General features: G+C 44.6%; 1 protein-coding gene across 2 annotated transcripts in view; it reads right to left on the reverse strand.

Moving 5' to 3' along the window:
- ZSWIM6 (zinc finger SWIM-type containing 6) overlaps nucleotides 1-20,415 on the reverse strand; it is a 112,378-nt gene extending 91,963 nt beyond the window's left edge. For both annotated transcript variants that reach the window (XM_040579793.1, XM_040579792.1), the window contains exon 1: nucleotides 19,866-20,415. In XM_040579793.1, coding sequence (XP_040435727.1) covers nucleotides 19,866-20,376 — 511 coding nt within the window. In that variant the 5' untranslated portion in view covers nucleotides 20,377-20,415. The remainder of the gene's footprint in view (nucleotides 1-19,865) is intronic.
- Between the last annotated feature and the right edge of the window lie 1,308 nt (nucleotides 20,416-21,723).

Raw genomic sequence — 21,723 nt, forward strand, 5'->3', positions numbered from 1 at the left:
ATTTTGATTTGGTGTGGCAAACAAGTGATTGTCATCCATGATCTTCCTACATCAGTGCCAGCTCAGGTTTACCTCTAATGCAAAAGAACATTCTGAATAGTGTAATGCACTATTATCTAGTGTTGAGTACACTGTGTTTTGATATACCTACATGTAAGTCAGTGAACTGTTCTAAACAATTTTCAAATATAAACTATGCTCTTTAAGAACCCTAAAATCTGATAATCTTTTGCTCTTTACGCACAATACAGATGAATAATTGCAAAGCAGACTGATTTAAAAATAATGTAAAGATTTTAGAAAAAAAGGTGGCTGTAACCAATTTTAAATTGTTTCCAATTGGCCAATGAACACAGTGCATCTTATCCACTGTAAAAGCAATCTATGTGCTCAAGGCTGCTGTAACTAAGCTCAATACCTACTACATGCAATACATGGAACTCAGAACTACAATATTTTTAAGGTTTTATGACTGGCAAAGAACTGAACAAGACAAAAAATGTACTCCAACTAATACAGTATAATAGCTTATTCTAATCAGTGAATTTAAATATTTTTATTTTTAATATTCATTATCAATTAAAGCTCCAAATGAAACGTTAGAACATGGAAAAGTTATTCTGTTTGGGATCACATAACTCTGCTATATTTAAACCTCTTTTCTCCAGGAAGCCTCCCAAAGTGTTCAATAGTGTACATTTTAAGAAGTTGTAAGCATGTCATATTAGAAATGCTCCTCAAATTAAAGAAGAAAGTTGTTTCTGTTGTTGATTTTAGACTGGTAGATTCCTAACAGTTTATAAACCAAAGTACAAAAACATCTGTTTGCCAATTACGATGGCTGTAATAAAACTTTTATCTTACTTTTCAAGGCAAAGCAATTTACTCTCAGCAAATTGACAAGCTGAATTGTGCAACACTGCCTTGCTCCATTTGTACAAGAGCTTACTTTCTGTATGTCATTTAGCCTGTACAGTGCAGTCAGGCTGCTTTCTTGTTAGAATGCTGTTCCACTCAAGTTCTTCTTTGTCCCTGGAGAAATTCATTTGATTTCTGCCAGCTCAGCTCTCCCCCCACCCAGTCACATGTTAGCAGCAGCTACCTTCCAAAGCAGAACATGCATTTCTCCTTAAGAAAGTTCTCTTGAGCATTGCTGCCGTTACAGGGTTAAATGGCAGAGAAAACAAACAACTCAAGAGTTAGATCAGTCACAGAGCTTGATCAAGGCTTTGCGGTAATGGTTTAGATACAAAGAAAAACTAAGAGGGAGATGAGTAGCATTCTTTCAGGTTATCTAAGTGATAACACATATGCAAAATAAGAGGTACTATGGCTGTGGAAGGAGCATTACAAAAGCAAGCACGTCAAGATACTGGTTTACAAACACCAGGGGATGCTTATTTTGAATGACTATTTCCATAACACTCCCACACAATGCTGAATTCAGGAAAACCCAAGAGCTCCAAAACCTACAGGGTTTGTTTATTTAATCTAGTTTAACCTCAGCGACACCCCCCCCCCCCCCATTCCACACCACAAGACAAATCACACCACTTGTGCAAGCACAGCTTTCCCTCCGTTTTAACGGAATTACTCTGTGCATTACAGCAATGTTTACAACCCAAAGAGCAGCCAGCATACAACAGCATACAGTTTTATTTGCTAAATATTAACATCTTTAAAGACAGTAAGATAAAAATGAATCCTTGCACTTCGGTAACACCACAGTTGGAGGAATTAAGTTTCCAGATATGTTTCCAATTTGCAGTCATGCTGCCAGCTGCCTTTACACTTGTGCTCCTGGAAGAAAAAAAAACACTACTTTCCCCCCCCACTAAAGGTCTTTGCTCTACCCAGAGGCCAGCTCACCTTACCCCTGAAAGCCTGAGCTTTTGTCAGCTGTTCACACAACAAACAGCTGTGGATGTATGGAAAACCTATTACTGGGGGCAGAAAATGAAGTCTGGCAAGTAGTTTCTGTGTTTACAAAGGAAGAAAGTCTCCAGAACACATGAGCATTTCAATATATTCCAAGAGATTATTCCCCCACCCTCTCAGACATATTTTGTGTGAGCCTTCAAAATCTGTCTGTGTAAGCAGCATGATAAACGTAATTAACCTCAGAAGTGCCAAAAATAGGCTACCACCCTGCAAACACAAAATGTGACCACATTAGCAAAAGGAGCAGGAGTCATCAGCAGCACATAAGGTTAATGAAGGTTTTCCTACAGGCCTTGTGCCTGCTTTAAGTGAAACTCTAGGTGGGTAGATATAAATCTAACAGGGCAGATGTATATCAACACTGAAAACTGTCAACAGAAGGAAAGTTACTCTACCTTTCCAGGCTCAAGACTTTTGTAACTTTCACTGAACTGGTGAAGTCACAGATTCCCTTCAGCAGCTATGTTTTGTCTTTAAAATAGCCTGCCAATTATGGTGCAGTTCCCAGTTTTATATTTTATTTCAGGTATAAACTTCAACTGATGACCAAGAGACAGCACACAATTTACCCCATCTTCTGATGAAGTTTTTGTTAAGTGACCAGGTTGAGAGAAGAAGCTATTCCAGCTTTCAGTTGAGGTTTCTCCTTTGTGTTCTGTTCACTCTCTCTGTACACATCAAATTAAAACAGGCTTAATCAAGATGTGCTGAACTATTCAGAATAACCAGAATGGAAAAAGGTTTTTAAAAGTTTGCAATCATCAGGAACGTACTTCAAGTTTTTAGCAATTAAGAATTGAAGGATTTCAGAATCCATTGCATCTCATGAGGCCAATGCCACATTCTGCTTACAAACAGTGGTTGAAATATCAGCTGCCTCTTCATAATACGCAGCACAGGAGTCAGATTTGCTTTTGTCCTTCCTTCTCATCACTACTACACGGAAGAGGAAGAGAAGGAAATTAATTCAAACCATGAAGCTCAGTGAAGCACAGTGTGGGCCTATATGTTCACCATAACTCATCACTCTGTACAGATTTTTCCTTCTTGTAAGAGTGCCAGTATTTCCAAAACTGACACATTGCTTTTACTTTCTTGATTTACTAAGTGTTCACAACCATCTAAGTCAAGACTAGCCACTCCTATTCAAAAGGAAGTTTCATACACAATTCAAGTGAACAACATTCTGAGGCCTCACAATAGCCACGGTTCCAATCATTATGCACAGAACATCCTCCATTTCTTTATTACCTGGTACAGCGCTATTCTTAGGAAGGTACTATTAAAGGGCACCTCTGAAAGACAACCTAGTCAATTTTGTGTCTGTTGTTTCAGGCAAAGTATTGTGAGCTAAAACTGATACAGTACTTGCATCCTGAATCTGTAACAAGAGTCAACTCAATGGAAGCCTACCAAATCACCGTAAGACAGTTCTTCTTTGATGCATTTAGCACAAAACTTCTGCTGAAAGTAACTTCCCAAGTCCCAGCTTCTACATTGCACACTATTTTATCTTTAAAGACAAATACACTTAAAGACACTACTAGATGAACTCAACCTGCTGTCTGCACAGCATAACTGACAAGAACTCCGGCCTGAATTCTAACAGCACCAACACCAATAAAACTACATGAGCAATTTTAGTAGTTGTAGTTATCTAAACTCAGTATGACCACTTCCTCGTATCTTCAAAACTTAAAATCCAAGCGTTGTCTTAAGACTTCTCTATTAGGCCAAACAACCTCACAAAATTTCACACATTGCTGCAGCAACAAAAACTATGCAAAGGCAGCCAGTGGCACTTTTATTGCTCCACAGAAACTGCCCTGTGTAGACAGTCTCCCAACAGTAACTGCAAAGTAATCCACAGGACTTCACTCCTCATGGAAAGTGGTCAGCTGTCTTTCAGGAAGGTGCAAGATAAAGGTCTAAAGAGAGGAAATTAGAGTGAGCAGCTGACGCACAGCCCCTTCTGGCCATGCACCCACAGGCAGCATTCTCACCTCCAGCTGGTGTGAAGGTATTTACGTAATGCTTCTGGAGGGCTTTGGCAAGGATGGCAAGTGCAAGTCAGGATTCCTGAACCAGTTCTGCAAAATTCTGAACTTGTGAGCAAATCTGTGTGCTAAGAGCTAGGTAGGTTCTTTTGGGTTTTGGTGGTAGACTGTTTTTCACACTGCCCTAGAGCTGTTGTAAGAACATCTACTCTGAGCTGTCTGTTCCATTAAGAAACATCAATCTCAAAGTTTGGCAGGTTTGAGGAGGCTCACCCAACTGTAGTACACTAAAATCACTGGATTTCAGCCCTCTTTTAACTGCCTTTCCAATAAAATAATGCTTTTTCACTTAGGCAGAAAGGGTTTCCCCCAGATTAAAAACAAAACATACGCAGTTATGAGTAAAATGTGACTTAAAATACTTTTTCTATTCTAACGTGAATCTGTGTCACAATCTTGGATTTATGCAAATATAGTAATTAAAGTACACACCACCCACAGCAGATGAAATAAGAATTTCATGAAGATAAAGGAAGCCTGACAAGCACTGTTTTCCCCACCTCAGGTCCTATAAGCCTTGATCCTTCCTTGAATAGTACTTACTACACTGAATATAACTTACCCAAGCTTCAAAATTGCACACCATTTTATCTGACCGTGTTAAAGAACCTCTTGCGTTACTCATGGGGATTGTTCTTTTTCCTACTTGTTAGCTTCAAGTGAGCAACCACACTGTGTATAGCTCAATACCCTGTTCTGAACAGCCAGTTTCCCGTGACTGTATTTGTCTTCAAAATAGGAAAATGGAAGTAGGGGTAGAGACGCAGGGGTTAAAAGGAAGACAGCTGTGAAACCACACTACTTGGTACAAAAATTGAAGGACTGATACACCTGACTGCTTTCCATTCTCCTGAGGTGGAGAGGAGTTCAAGCTGGTACTTCTTTAACAAACCTGGCTTACAGAAATCATGGTCAGCTTACAAAAGTATCACATTAAACACCTGTGAACAGCCTAAAACATGATTTGACAGAAAGGAGCCATTTCATTTGTAAGAGAGTCAGCAGTGCAGCAATGGAGCAGGAAAAATACCAGACTAAGTAACTTCATCTTCCTCATATATGAAATATTTAGTTTAGAAGCCTAGATAAACATGTACAATAAACACCACCTGCAGAGGTTAGGAAGGAACTAGACACTTCAATTAGGGTTAGAGATCATGCAGGCTCCCTTCCAGCAGGAGTCAACTAAAGAGAGGTAAATTACCCTGCTTAAGCTCTGTACAACTTAAGGACCGGGTCTCTCACTCATGCATGCCTTAAAGAGTCTTAAACAGCCACAATTGTTTAGGCAGAGCTGTAGGAGGACTCTAGGAAGTAAGGAACTCAGATCAATCCTTCTGCATGGAAACAAGCTACTGTTGAAAGTGAGCCAGTAATAAGCTTTAATCTCCCCCAGCACAAGCAGCTGAGAAAGCCAAAGCATCCTCTCCCAGACTGGCCCACATAAATCCCCATGAAATCTCTCTTCATGACAAAGGGAAGCAATTTCTGCCCTGAAAACGGACTTGCCTGCACTGTTGAGCATGCTACAGGGTCTCCAACATACTTCTTCCCTCCACCAGTTATGGGCAACCTTAGTTTTGCATTACTTAGGTCCATCTGGAACAGATCACACATTGGCTTTGAGTCCTGGAAACAGATAATTTCAGTAAAAATGCCTCACTTACCAGAGCAGCTGTCTATCATTTAGCTTCCATACTAAGCAAGTTATACAAAAGCATCAACATCTGGCTCAATTGCTGTTCTTGGGGAAGCAGTAATGCTACTGGAAACCCACAAACCTATTTTAGACTCTTAGTGAGTCCGTGAGTACTCCGTTTACAAATAATAAAGGTTTTTTCCCTGCTATGTGCCAGCCATACAAACTCAGCTTGAGATATCCAAGTCATGCTCCACCATTTCCTTCTCAGGCACTACTACCAGTAACACAGACCATGCAGGACAACTGAAGTCTCTGCTATACCACCATGACCCTGCAGTGTCCAGTGAGGCTATTGAGTGGCAACAGATCAAAGTGCAAGAAGCAAAGAGGAGACTCCAGCTCATTCTTAGCTCAGTTGGCTCAGCAGGCCTAACCAGACAAGAGCTGTGAACACTTACTTTAGCAACTGAAGTCAACAGCTATGAATAAAAATGATCATAGAACATGTTATTTGGTCACCAAATGACCCATAATAAGTGGAAAAAACTGCCTTGAAAGTCTGTCTTGTGCATAAGTACAGTGAAGCTCAGCATCCTCTCAAAAGAAGAGGGAAGATATGAACTTGGGAAACAAAAACCACCTTTTGCAACAGCTATGCAGATATAGGGAGACAAGAACACGTATGATTGGAATAAATAGTTAGGTTATTTCCTTCCCCTTCCCTGAACTCTTAAAGTAAACATTTGCGTAGCTTTCTTTTAACCACTAGTGGAGTGTGGGAGGGGTACTCATCACTTGGCCAAGGTTCTGTACTGGAGGAAAATACTGTGGATGAAGAGATGTCGAAGACTGCTCACTCATGCCCAACACACAATCTGGGCTCAAGAAAGGCCCATGCTGCTGTCTCTGGAACAAACAGGCCACCTTCTGCCATGGATGAATTCCCAAGCACAGCAGCCACCTCCTTTGCCCAGGCAGCAATCAGGGCTTCATGATCACTTCAAGACAGTCAAAGTGTCATTGACACAACAGAGCCCTGCCCTGCTCATTGCCCCCCCCCCCCCCCCCCCCGCCTCTTGCAATCTCCTCTCCCTTGAATCAACAGTAGCATTTTCTTGGCCAATAAACCGAGTAAAACTCACCCAGCGAGACCTGAATTCATAAGCAGACCAGTTCTCTGGCTCACCATGCAGCTCCACAAGCCCTGGCACAAGCTGCAAGCTTGAGGCGAACTGCTATGTCCCTTTGACAGCAGCCTGCATTCAAGCCAGCCTAAAGCAACCACGTAACTTCAGGGTGAATAACACACAGCGGTCACCACAGTGGGTGAAGTTTGCAAATGAAAATCACAAAAAACCTTTCCAAAATACAATTTCATGAGCACAGCAATGTGCATTTTCTGTTTGAAGAGTTACACAATGAGGCACAGAGCAGTAAATGAGTCACAGCACTGCAAATGAGTCAGTTATTTCATTTACCATATTCATGACTAGAGTATTTCACAATTGAGAACATTTACTTGATAGGCCTGTTTCATAGTCCGTCCTTGGAGGAGTTCACTGAGTGACAAGAGGGAGCAGGTCTGCTGGAATGGGCTCTTGGAGGACTGCGCACTCATAACCACACTGTGCTGCTGTATCAGCAGCCTTGGTCAACCAGGAATGTGCCCCCTCCCTAGAAAAAGAGAGGGGCAGGAGTGGTAACACTGCTGAATTGTAACTGGAAATATACTTTCAACTTCTCTCAGAGTAAAGGTTTATTGCCTTTGTCATTTATAACCTGAGGTTACCAGCCTTAAATATCAGTCTTGTATTTTAGCTTTAAACCCATATTTACAAAGACCATAGACTACTGGTCTCAGCCTTTGGTCAGCACACCACCTTTACAACACAGCCTGGGTTTTATAGGCCAGTACAAGAGCCTCTAAACAGCTCCCATGCACAGCCGAAGCTACTGGAGGCCACGTATCACAGCAGCAGGGCTAAGGAGCTGCAACCACCGTGCTATTAGACACCTACAGGACTTATTGCTACCAATCCTCACAACAGCCCCTGGCTCACAAATATATTAATTCCTGCTGGAAAACAAACTGACCAAAGGCCCAGATGTCCTTTTACCTATGGAAGAGGAGCTGCTCGGTGCCGAGAGGAAGGTGCAAGGGCACTGAGCTCTGCAGGGGTACAAGCCCATCAAAGGTCCCTCCACCCTGTGCCAAACATGCTGCTGGCAACTTACACTACTTGTACACAGCTACTGACGGAAGATTAAATTGCACACTGCCTCCACAGCAGTCCCACCTCTAGCCCACCCTGCAAACATACCCTTCCCACTCTCCTTCTGGCACTTCAAACCACTATCAGCTGCAATACCGGTGGATCTGCTCCGAGTTTCTTATTCGCTCACACCACACTCCCCTGCTCCCAGGCTCAGGACATTCATTCCTTCACAAAGGTTGAAGGCTATGTTATCCCTCCCAGGCTGCCTGGCCCAAAACACAGATACAGGTAACCCCCCACACCTACCCATCAAGCTACACGCATGCTAGGCTAATGCACAGGCTTCTTTTCACTCTCTTACACTGCTGACTCTCCCACCTCAGTCACCCATTAAGTTTTGCCTGAGGGGCTTGTGCTATATCACAATACCACCTGTCCCACATCACCACCTTCCCACTCCCACAGCCAAGTCATTGAGTACACCAAGGCCCTTGCCTGGAATGTGGTTCTGCCATTGGGCCTTCCCTGGCTTCAGTGCAGTGCACCATACTGCAATGGCTCTCACCAAGGTCCCTTGTGGACATCTTCTCTGGATGTGTTTCAGGACTTGGATTCCTGTACCTTTCAGCACTTCCATAAATCGAAGATTCCTCTCCCAGAACTTTAAACATTTACTGGCTTTTTTTGTTTCTCCTTTTACTTCCTATATATCACAGTTTAGTGTCTCATTGCAGTCATCCTCCTCTGCTTCCTCCTTTCAGTAGGCACTTCTCAACACTATCTCTACTTCTTAACTTCCTTTTGTTATTCAAGGAGAGGGGAAGATCGACCTCGTAACAGGCAGGATTCACTGAAGCACATGCCCATGATTCACATTTCTTCCCATTCACCCAGTCTAACATTTCACTAGCTACTGCATCACACTGAGTAATCAGGAAGTAGCAGCTTTGATCTTACTGCCATCTTGCTCCTTTCAAGCTTACTCTACATGCTGGAAGTCAGTTTTCTGACAACATCAGCACCCTTCCTTGTCCCCCTGTGCATACAGATGTCCTTCCTTTTCAACCCAACAGCACTTTGGTTTCTTAGCTATTGAGATTACAATGCTTTATTTGTTCTGCTTTTCCAAACTTTACTATTTATCTTCTACCCCACCAATGTCAGGTTTGTCTTCCACATGGCCACTTATCCACAGGAAAAACTGTCCAGTTCTTCTGATAGCCATTATAGCAGCTCAACTCTCTTCCTCTTTCCCCTTCCCACTTTTGTCTAAAGAAGTGCCTAACAAAGCTGTGCATCACTCCCCACCAAGACTCCTGTCTTTCCTCACTGTACTCTATCCTTATTCCCAGGTCACACAATGTACAGCCCTGGGGAAAAAAATCATATAAAAAATAATATAAAAAAATATAATCTGTTGTTCACAAATTTAGGTACCACAACTATTCACTCCTGCAGGAGGGAAAATAAGATAAGAAAACACATCTATTCTTTTTGCATTATAGAATGTTTTAAAACCAAGGCATTTATTGCCTGTTGAAAAGAATTAAACCACAATTTGACTATGGCTTACAGTAAAATAAATTCAGTTATACTCTATGATCTTATCAATGCATATTTAACTCTATGAATAAATCTGTTTCAAACAGTTGTACAAAACGAAGTAATGGTTTTGTTTTACCACTGTAATGGTGGAGCCTCCACCACAACTCAACAGAAGCAGCTTTTGCTGAAGTACCATCTGACAAGCACCCTTCAAATAGGAAGTCGGCACTTTCTGGAAAACAGAGTATTTCCTTTGTGCATAAGATACATCTTATTTATAAAATTTAAACTGGGGCATACGGTTGAAATGAGAGAGTGAAAGAACACCCACTTCATAACTTTAAACACATTTTACAATTTCAAAAGCTGCAGGACAGCTAATTAACAGTTTGCCAACCTGCTTTCCATTTTGAAAGCATTGTTTCATTTTGTAGGAAACTATCAGTTTCCATGCCCTTCCCAATACTCACTGAAAGCAGACTACATAAGAAGGAGCAGTCATTCAGACTAGATCCTCCTCGAACACATCTCCTCAGGGATCTATGGCATTTGACCTCTACCTTATCTCACACATGACCACTTCCCCATCTCCCTTCCTAACTTCTCACCTATAAAGGTCAACTTAGCATTTTACTATATCTTTTGTCTTCAAGTACATCTTATTCAATGAACCAAACTCTTGTTTACTGCTGAACACTTCTGTTCCTGCCACCAAAACAGCCACTCACATTTATCATATACATAATTACCTAGAAATCAAGCCTGTAAATTATTGCCAGGATACATAACAACGTAAAGTTTGGTCACTGGAAACTGTCAGTAAACCTAAGTGGTATGCTGCTTCTAGAACTTTTAAGTAGCACTAATCAAGTTATCCTCAGCTTCCTTATCCCATCAGACTGCCACAGCATCTGTTACAAGTCCCATTCCTAGTCACTACCTGCTATTCATGCATTAGTAGCATATCTAGCTGAAGTCACTTCTATTAATTCATGCATTTAAATTGGACCAGGAAAGCTGCATTATAGCTCTCTTGCTTATCATGACTTCCAAGAACAAAAAGCTAAAAAAAAGTACACATTTTATGTCATCCTCCCCCATCTGCTCCAGAAGAAGCAAAATTAAGTTTCATCCTTCTGTGTAATACAGCTACACTAAATCCAGACACTGAATATAATGGACCTGATATTTTATCCAAGACACTAACTGTAGTCCATTTGCAAGGTTTCAGTTTACAACGTAAATCAATGGAGGAACTGAGACTCATTTTGCATGTACAACAGCAGCACAGTTGTCCCAGTTGTCATTGCTCGTAACACAGTATTTCAGAATAAAAGTGTTCCAGGTTTCCTTCCTTTAGCTATTATATTAAACAATTAATCTAGGCTATCATTTTTTCCCTGGTATTGAACTTTTAAAATTAGCAGGCTCAAAAGAATTGTCTTTAAGAGGCATAACCCACGCTTAACATGGTCACTGAGGCCAGCTTTGTAAATATGCAAACAAGTGTTTTACTAAGACTACTTTTCACTGACCCAAAGTAGTGCATTGTATTCCATAAACAGGAGAAGCAAAATAAGTGCTTCACTGAAGCAATTGCTATGCAAGTAATCAATAGCTTACTGTGAAGTTCTCTGCTCAAGTTTGCTGCTTAACTCACATTTTCCAGAAGACTCCAGAAATATCATCCACAGATGTACTTATTAATGAATACTTAACACAGACATGTGATTTACCATCCTTTAATAGACAAAGCTGCAGGTAAACAGCAAAAATGACCAGCCACTGAGCATGTGAAACCCTAAAGATCACACTACCTGCATTTATTTATACTTTCCATAAACATACTATCTATCCCATCATTAACCACTGAATATGGATTGGTGCTCTATGGACTTGAGGCCAGTCAAAATATCAAAGCTGAATGTAAACATTCAAAACTAATAAAGCAGCTCACCAGCTGCTCTCAACAAAGGTAAGCTAGAAGCCAATCTGCTGAAGAGTCTGTGCTGCCACTATGCCTTGCACACATAGCTGAACACCACTATGCAGAGAGAAGGCAGGCCACTAGTATAAAGTAAGAAAGAGTCAAACTTTAAGCATAAGGAAACAAATCTGAGAGCCAGTGCTCGTAAAAGCCTTTAATCAAAACCCTTACTTTTAACACAAGTTTAAAAAAAACAAAAATAATTAGAATACATATAAACTTGATCCTCTACTCTGTTAAGAGGTTGAAAATTTGTCCCACACTATATGAAAGTTTATCCAATTTTAAGTGTCTCAATGGTCGAATGTTCTTTATTTCATTAGTCACTATAAATTAAATATTGTAGTCAGCTCCACAATTCCTGCACAGTTCCTGCACTGTATTTGCATTACTACCAGCTGTCAGTAACCAGTTAGCAGTTAAACTTGGCATGCGTACAACAAAGTGTCTAATTTCTTAGAAGTCATACAGCTATGTAACATTTGATTTTTCCAGCCTTTAAAACAATCATTTGAATGCAATTAACTTTTGTCCAAAAAAAGACACAATAAAGATAAATACTAACACCTACGTCTGTGAAATGTCTTCCTACTATGCCATTTCCCCCCGCTTATTTTTCCAACAATTCCATAATGTATTAAAGGTCTGACACCAATTATCTATGAAAGATGAGTTGTGTAAACAGGCAGATTGTTAAATAAAGAGGACAAAAGGTAAGTCACCTGAATTTTTAGCACATAAATCAGAAGCTCATTTACTGAATTAATCTGATCAGCCAGCTCTACTAGTGTGAATTTAAACTTCCTGACAGGTTTTACGGCATCCTTCCAATTGTCAGACCTTCTCAGCCATTGCCCGTGCATTTCCAAAGCAAAAATTTCCAGATATTTCAAGACTGTCAAATGCACTCACTTGCAACAAGGAGCAGAAGCTTAGATTAAAAAAAATATAAATAAAAAAGTAATAAAAAATTAAGCTCTTCTTTTTAAAGCATGTGATGGTGCACATCACAATTACCTTAACATATTACTTTAAATACTGTTAAAGACTCTCCTCTTTCACAATTCGTTTTTCATTTTTCAGAAGGGTTTAATAAAGTGTTGGTAAAAAGCCCACATTAGAAGACACTTCAGTCTATACTGAATTGTGTCAAACCAGAAAAAAGAAAAAAATAATAAATAAAAAAAAAGTCTTTTGCATGACTACTCAGCTCCTACAGCAAGCTTTTTATCAGTTCTGATTTAACCACAAAGGAATTCTTTACACTGTAGTTACTATTAGAAGGCTACACACCACTGGTCTGTTCGCACATTTGCAGAATTAAGTCAGAAAAAAAATAATTTTAAGATAACTGACATCACAAGTTTTCTAGACCTGCTGGTCTTCAACAGCAGGGCCAAGGCAACAAGGACTGCATGCGTACTGCTACTTCATCGGAGGACAGCACGGTAATGCAGCGCAAGGGCATCACATAAATCATGGTAATTGACATGTAGCAAAGGAGAATGCAAACCAGCACACAGTACCAGCCGACATCTCCAGTGATCCAGGTCACAGAAGGCTATGAAGCCATGTCAAGGGCTGCATAAACATCCAGCTAAGAGATGCATTTTACATAGGTACTCTCACACAGTAAAAGAAGAGGAAAAACTGGAAGTTCAAGGAGACAATCTCCCAGAACAACATGTGCAGTGTTGGACAGTACTCAAGTATTCACGTGCTGTCAGGCTGACTGCATTCCAGGCAATCAGAATTCGCATTAAATCTGTATCCTTGTTGCACATGAAGTTTTTAAAATTTCAATTAGCTCCTGTCCATATGTTCCAGCATATTAATAAATTAGGATAGCTTTTGTCAGTTAAAATAGTGTGATCCTTTTCCCTTCTTTTTTTGTGTGTTGTTTTTCGTTTGCTTGTTTTGTTGGGCTTTTTTTTTTGTTGTTTTGCGGTGAGTTCTTTTTGTTTTGTTTTGTTTAAGATGCAGTAAATTCTCCCACCCGATGCCTGAAGAAAACCAGCTAAAAAGAAAGCTAGTTAAGGGATGTCAGCTGCATTCCTGTACTACCATAAATTTGTACTCATTTTGTTACACTACTAACAGACTTCATGATTTGTCTTCACATAACGAGATTACCTAAACTGCACATGAGATTAAAATTGAACCCATGGAGAAGTATCTTGTAGCATGCCATCTAATATATTTTATCCTTAACCCATAAAAAATGCTGTATATCATAATATACTACTTTTCACTCAAAGTAGGTTATAATTTTTAAATTAAGAGCTTTACCAGAGTCTTAGCAAAAGTTCAATTTTAACAGGTTCATTAAAAAAAGCAAGTGATACTGCAAAACGCAGCAACCAGCTACTGATTTGTAAGGAAACCAGTTTGTGCAATGCTGACTTTTTTTAAATAGTTCTAGCCTACCCTCACAGACAGATTTTGCTATTAATTAGTTGTTTATCTCCGAAAGTCAGACTACATGGAGAGGAACCATGCACAGGCATCAGTTGCTGGCATGACAACTGACTCAAATTCAAGAATTGCTAAAACATCTCATCATATACAGAGGTAGAATCACTTTATAACACAGAAAGCAGGCTTTGAAAATGAAAATTGTTTTCCTGGAAGTGAGGAAAGCCTTGAAGTCAGGGGAAGAATGAAACATGAAAACATGACCCAAAACAAAGAAAAATTTTCTTAGGTCAACCCAATATAAAACTTTTCTATTAAAAACAAAAAGATTCCTTGTTTTAAAAACTGCGATGGGAAGTGTTTTACAATTAATTTTCTTCTTAAAAACTAAAATTCTAGAGCAGTACTGACACTCCCTCATTACATTTATCCTACTATTCATTGTTACATAGAAAGATTGTATAAAGTTTTACTTCCATATCTTGAAATCACTCTAAAATGCATACTTTCTCTTGAAATCCAGATTAGATACTTTTAGAAAGACTGGGAAAAGGCAGGAGCCAGTTTACAAGGTTTTCCACATTTAGTGATCAGGTCTTGAAAGAAAGCTTTTTTCCTTCTCCCTCTCCCCCAGCCCCTCTTCACCCCACCCCACCCCATTTTCCAAAGGAATTATTCAAGGTCAAGGACAGTACATCAGAGCACATACACTGAAAATAGCTTATGTGTTCCCTAATTAATGCATTGCATTCCAAATCTAACAAAAGAACTGGAATGCATTCAGATATCTCCGTTTCAGGAAAAAGTATTTAAAAATGCATTTACTGCTTCCGTTCTGCAACTTCGAAATATCGGTAGTTATTTCTTAGAGCACACTGAAACTGGAATCAATGACGATATTTTCACAGGACTCTAGTAATCTTGGAACTAAGTCAAAAGAAGTCCAGCAAGAAGTCAGACATCATTTGTTTACTCCCCTACCACAATATTGTATTAACAAAGTCTGGATTACTTGTTTTAGTCACACATTCCTAACCAAACCCCAACATCAGGCTGACTGCAGAAGAAACCATGCTTGTTCCTTCAGCATGTCGGCAGAGAAACTCCTCCTGAAATAAGCAGTTTCCAAGTTTTCCCCTTGGAAAAAGGTCACTACAAATACAACGTCAGTTTGGTAACACAGAACAACAAGAAGTTAATACAAAACACAATGCTGGCATCCCCACAAATGATAACCTTCATTTTTGTCACACAACTTAGCATTACTTTCATTAATATTTTTTTTACTAAATCCATGTGTTCTACAGGGTTCATCAACAGTTACATACATATATATCTTTTGCATCAGTGAAGACCATCATGTCTGCTAAAAGGGGCATTTCAACTCACAGCCCAAAAACATTTCTGTCAGCTTTGCAAATGAAGTACTTGGTGTGATTTTATCAACAGGTGTTTCATATTATACTGTTGGCACTCAAACAACTAAACTTTGAAATTAAGAGAAATTACATTTGTTTTACTTGCTCCACAGCTTTATGGGTTGGGTGTTGGTTTTGGGTGTTTGTTTTGGGTGTTTGTTTTTTTTTGAGTAAAGATGTTCAAAAAGAACAAAGAATTGTTGACTAGAATCATCATCTATTAAAAGGATCTGAACTTTGCTGATGACCATTCAACCTGAATTACATGTAGCAGTTACCAACACGGTCTTGAAAAACTTTCTCTTCCTCCCAGTGAAAAAAATGGCTTGTTCTGGTTTTAAAAACAATCACAAACTTTGAGCAATTATGTTAAAAAAAAAAAAGGGGGGGGGGAATAACAAGCTACAACGATACAGGATAAAAGTAGTTGGGTCAGAAAACTACTTTTCAGTAGAAGAAAATTAGGGGGGAGGAAGGAAAAATTCCAGGTCTTTAACTTCATCTAGGGAGCTCCAACCATTACTTTACATTTGAGAAGTTTTACTTTCTTTTTCTCTAAGTAGTGTTTTGGTTGCATCCTCTGATCACGCATCATTGAGGGGCATCAGAAAAACAAGCCTGCAGCTCAACACTTAGAATGCTGCTCAGCTGAACCCTCTTCCACAGGGAAGGCAGTTTTCTAGCTCACAATATTAACACTGAATTCTAGAGCTGTGGTAAGTGTCAGTCAATTAATTCTTTACATTATTTTCCTTCCCTAGGAGTGTCTTCCCTCCAACTCATTCCCTTGCCATTCATACCCAAGAGGCACAACTACCATGACTACAAAGCCTCATGCTGCCCTGGAAAGGACTATAAAGCCTTAAAAGATGACCTTGCATGAGCAAGCAGGGTCTATGCAACAAACAGACCTCAAATTACAGAGAGAGGGATACTCTAGGAGTACTTATATGACATATCAAAAAAAAACTTCAAGTACCTCTAATGTGAATGCAGCCACAGCAGCAAAGCCAAGCTTTACAGCACTACAGCAGAGGCAGTCTGTCTCTCCCCAAGCAGGAAAAGTCACACCAGCAGAGGCACAGCGGGTTTTTTTTTCCCCTCCTCCTAGAATAGCTGCATTAAGGGCTCTCGCCAGGTCAACTGTGCTATTGAGGGATCACACCTCTTCCTAACCTTGACAGCCACAGCTGTGACGACAATACAGTACTGTATACTAATTCAGAACTAACCTCAGAAACCAAATATACACTTCACCATCTAAAACTGTCTGCTCGCTCCTGGCATCTTCACAAATTTGGTCAAATGAAACACAGTCAATTTCTAATTTTCCTTCCAGATTGTTGTATTTACTCACAAAGTGCTTTCATGTTTAGACTGTAATTTTTACTAAAAATACTTGGTTTGAAATAAATGAAAAACATGTACAGTAGAAAAGCTCTGTTTTATGCAGTTGAAAAGGTTTGCTTTAGAAGCCCACGTTCTGACTTTTTTTTTTTTTAATAAAGAAAAAAGAAAATCCTTCATGTCTAACTGACACATATCAAAAAGTTATAAAAAAAATCAGTAAATTAGATGTAAAGTAATTTTGAAGCCAACTGCTTTGGAGAAAGATCTTTCAAAATTAAGTAATGGTAATTATTATGCCAGGACAGTATCATTCAACTTCAAAACAGGCTAGCAGACAACTTTACTGCCTGATTATTAAGAACATTATTTATGTGTATCACTAATGTGCCATCTTCCTTTTATTTAGGATTTTCTTTTCATCACACATATGGGGGGGCACAACACACGAAGTGGGATTGCATTAACTTTTTTATTGAGTGTAGACAGAAGGTTTTTGTAATTCTCCCACTTGCATTGAGCTGCCATGATAAAATTGTCTGAATGTTTATTCAGGGATGGACTGAATAATAATAATAAAAAAAAGGGTAAAATTCAGAAGCAAATGGATCCATTTAACTACCACTGAACTGAAATTTATGCAGCTCCCTCAGAAATCAAATTCTGCGTTCCCTGTTTATAGGCACACTTAGGGTTACAAGTAAGGCTGTTAGAACTGATATGTAATAAAATGTACTTTGTCCAATAACTGCACTTTTCCATAGTACAATAGTAAACATTTACAGAATTTCCATTACTCATACTGCAAAGAACATAAGTTCACATTTATATGGTCACAAAACATGCACTTACATAAACTCAGGGTTAAGTTTTCCTCAATGTTACATATTCAGATGGATTATATGGAACCAATTCCATCCTCTGCCCAACACAACTCACTCTATTTGGATTGGTTTTAACAGTTGCACCTTTCTGCTTCACAAGAAATACCTTGCTGGCAAGAGCCAGCCCTAATGACACAGCCACCTACCCAAATTACACAAGAACTTTCCTGTAGCAGGACCCGGCATACCCAAGTGCTCCACAACTCCCTCACCATGCAAGCCAAAGGCCTCTGTGTAACAACTGACATATTTCATATCACCAAGTTCCTCTACGATTTCCACAGCCTTCCAAAGAGGACTCACATGTGTGTGTGTGTGTGGGGGGGGGGGGGGGGGGGGGGGTGCAGTGGCAGGGAGTGCAGAGAACAACAAAACCACAAAGCCAATGTTATTTTCAGCAGTAGGTACAGCATTTGTTTGGAATGTGTTTAAGGGCTTCAGAGGCAGCAGTCAACACTTCAGCTGTATTTATGCATATTTTCTTTCTTCACATTGACCCTTGCCAACATTCTCAATGCCCCCTCCCCTTTTGAAGCCATACAAAAAGTTACTTCTTGCTTTCACAACTACTCACTCAGGCCTATTTTGCTGAAAGCAAACGAAGCAAAGCCCACGCTGGGTCTCTGTCTCCTACAGAAGATTGCATCTTTTATTTATCACCCCTTGGCTTTATTTTCACAGTGAATTCCTGGCTTAAATGTAATCAGCCAAGAAACCCTCCCTATGTGCACTCCTGTCATTCCTCATCGCTTACAAACAGAATCAAGTGCAAGCAAAAGGGAAAAAAATAATTCATAATCTCAGCACTGCCAACCAAACTAAAAAAAGCCCTACTTCTGGTTTTGCCAGTCCTGAGGAACCACAGATACATCTCAGACCTTTGGAAACATTAAGCCAAAAGATAAAACTTATAAGAAAGTTAATTAGATTTAAAAAAAAAAAAAAAAGAAAAGAAAAAAGAAAAAAGAAAGACTTAAGTCCCCCTAGGCAGAAAGGAAGGGCACTCAGCCTAGGAGCAGGGACACTGCTTCCCCTCGGGAAAAAAAACTGATGGCACGTTTGCAAGCTGCCCGCCAAGTCAAACCCGCAGCGGGCAGGACCAGGCTTTTGGGGAGAAGGGGGGGGGGGGGGGGGGGGGGGGGGCGGGCTGCGGGGGAGGATCCCGGCGCCCCCTTCACACACCCCGGCCGCCGCCACCAACAAAAGGCGAGCAGCAGCCTCTTTTGTCTGGCTTCCCCTTTTCAGGGGAGGAGGAGGGGAAGCGACAGAAAACTGGAAAAAGGACACAAATAAACATGAAAACGAGAACAAAGTGGCCGGGCCGCACAAAGAGCATCACCCACCGGCGGGGGGGGGGGGGGGGGCTGTCTGCCGCAGGCAGCTCCCCGCGCGTTCGGGGCGGAGGGGGCGAGCCGCCTCCGGCAAACAGCCCCCCGAAAGCGGGGGGTACCCACCTCTGCAGCCCTTTAAACACAGGCAGGGAGGAGTTAACCAGGGGCGCCCGCAGCGGGTGAAGAGCAGCGGCAGGCGGCAAGGCTGGGGGGGAGGAAGAGGAGCCGGGTATTGTTCCAGGAGGAGGAAGAGCAGCGCTCCCCCCCCCCCCCCCCTTGTCACGAAGCGGCTCATCCCAAAGCACACACACCCCCAGGCGGGGCGGATCGCGCCCCCTCCCTCCGGCTCGCCGCGGCCGCTGCCCTAGAAATGCCTTTGTTCGCGGATCGCCCCCCCCCGCACACCCGCTGCTGGGGTCTCGCACCGCTTTTATGTGTTTATTTTGGACGGCGGCGCATCCATCCCTCCCCCCACCCCACCCCCCAACCCGTTCCCCTGCCGGCCGCCCTTCTGCTGATTCATTTCCACCGGCGGTCCCCCCCGGGATGGGGGGGGGGCATCTCCTCGCTATTGTGGCTCAGGGTAAGGCGATGACCCGGATTACCGGGGGTGGGCGCTGGGAGGGGGCAGAGCCAAACGAGATTACACGGGATGGATTACCGGGAGCAGGCACGGAGCGGTGCGGGGGGGTGGGGTGGGAGTTAAAGGGACAGGCAGGGGGGCGGCCCGCCCGGCGGCGGGGTCCGCGGCCGTGTCACGGAGCGAGGGAGTTACTCCGTGTCGTGGGTGCGAGGGGGAGGAGACCGGCGGAGGAAGTTACCCGGCCCGCATTACAGCTGGGGAGCGAAGGGCTCGTACGGGCCGGGCCCCGGCGGACAGCCCCCTGTCCGCGCCCCGGACGCCCCGGGGCGGTGGGGAGGCTCCGGCCCAAGGGGCCGCGGAGGGAGGGCAGGCGGGGGGCGGCTCGCCGGGCGGCAGGCGGGTGACACGCAAGGGGAGACCCGCGGCGGGGGAGGCCGGCGGCGCCCTGCCCGGGTGGCGGCAGCCCGGCTCCGGAGCGCGGCCCCGGCCGGTGACTCACCGACTTGCAGGACGTTATCGACGCAGCCGCCGTCGAGCAGAGCGATGCCCCTGCGGAAGGGCAGGCGGCTCTCGTCGGCGGCAACGGCGGCGTCCGCGGCCCCGCCGGGCGCGGGGGCGGCCCCCGCGGGGGCGGCGACGGGGTCCTCGGCGCCGGTGTTGAAGGAGGAGTACATGCAGATCTCCCTCTCGCTGCGGGGGAAAGACCAGTAGACGATCCTACGCTGCACCGGCTCCGGGATCCGCTCGAACCGCTCCTCCACCCGCTGGAAGGGCCACTTCTCCGCCACCTTGCGAGCCGCGATATCCAGCAGGGACTCGGGGCTCTGGGTCTTGCCAAGTGGCAGCAGCCCCAGGGCGGCGGCGGCAGCTGCAGAGGAGGGTCCGGCGCAGAGCGCCCCGCTGCCGGGTCCGGCGCCGCCCGCCCGCTGGCCCGGCCTGCACCCCGAGCCATAGCCGGGTCTGCAGCAGAGGCGCTTGGCGGGGGGAGGGAGGTGACCGCGCTCCGCCATGATCGCGCCGCTTCTAAGCAGACAGCGGAAGTGGCTGTACCCTATAAACGGCTCCAGGAAGGCAACGAGCGGCCGCAAGCCCCCCGGGACACTCCCCCCTGCCCTAATATGGCAGCCGGGGCGGTGCCGGACGCCTCGCCGAAGGCGGGGGGCGTTGCTTTATGCAAATCGCTTCCACGAACGTAAATAGAACGGCCCGAGGAAGGCTCGCTCGTTGCGCTAGCCGGGGGGGGGGAGGCGGTGGCTCGCGCTCCTGCCCCCCCCCACCCCCCCACCCTCCCCCGCTGATGTCACGCGCTCAAGCCCGGGCGCGCCTCGCGCGCGTGGTGGGAAAAGGGGGCGTGGCCGGCGGCGCCGCTCTCTGCCGCCATATAGGGAATGGAATGCGGGGGCGGGGGCCGCCGCGGCCTCAGCCCGGTCACTTCTGCCGGGAAAGTCAGCGGGCGGGGAGCACCGCGCCTCGCAGCCGGCAAGTACGGTAACTGCTGGGGCGGGCGCCGTCTCCCGCGGAAGGGCGGGGGCCTTCGGCGCCTCGCCCAGGGGACGGGACCCGAGGGGCAGAGCGGCACCCGCCTTCCTCCGGGCCTCTGCGGGAGTACGGAGCTGCGGCGGGGGAGCCTCGGAGGGCTGGTAGGAGGCACCCACGCGGGGTAATAGGCCTGGGCTCCCGCCCTCGCGCGGGGCGGATGTCCCCACGCGTGCCCGCAGCAAGCCCCTGAGGTGCCTGGGCGGGGCGCGCCCGGCTCTTTGCCCTCTCCGGGCGGGAATGCGGCTGCCGCGGCCGTGGGGGTGCCCGGCGCGGTGCGGGGCGCGCCTCAGCCGGGCCGGCGCGGAGCCGCCCCCGCAGCCCGAGGTGGAGGGGCTGGGCGCCGCAGAGCCGCGGTGAGTCGGCCGGCCGCGGCTGAGGCGGTGCGTTGGCCTTGGTGTCGGGAGGGCTGCGAGGAGGGCGGTGCGGGCCGCCTGCCCCGCAGGGCCGTGGGCGAGCGGCGTCGGAAGGGTCCCCTTCGTTTTCCTGTGTACGTTCAAACACGTACCCTTCGGGATCGTGGCCACCCCTCAGCTTACACGGCCTCGCTCAAAAAAAAAAAAAAAAAAATAGCAATGTGTCCGCGGCGGCAGGCTGGAGGGCAGCGGGCTCCTGCGCGGCCCTGGGTGAACGCCGAGTGCCGGCTGGGGTTGTGCGGGGGCCGCTGTCCCCGGGGGCCGCCTGGCCGCTGGCGGGGTGTGCGGCGCGGGGGCCCGGCCGGCAGAGCCGCACCGCCCCTCCCGCGGCCGGGCTGCTGTGTCGCTGCAGGACGAGCAGCACTTCTTACTGATTAAACACGTCGAAACTCTAGCTTGGACACG

The sequence above is a fragment of the Falco naumanni genome, chromosome Z (genome assembly GCF_017639655.2).
Source record: "Falco naumanni isolate bFalNau1 chromosome Z, bFalNau1.pat, whole genome shotgun sequence".
NCBI classification, from domain to species: Eukaryota; Metazoa; Chordata; class Aves; order Falconiformes; family Falconidae; genus Falco; species Falco naumanni.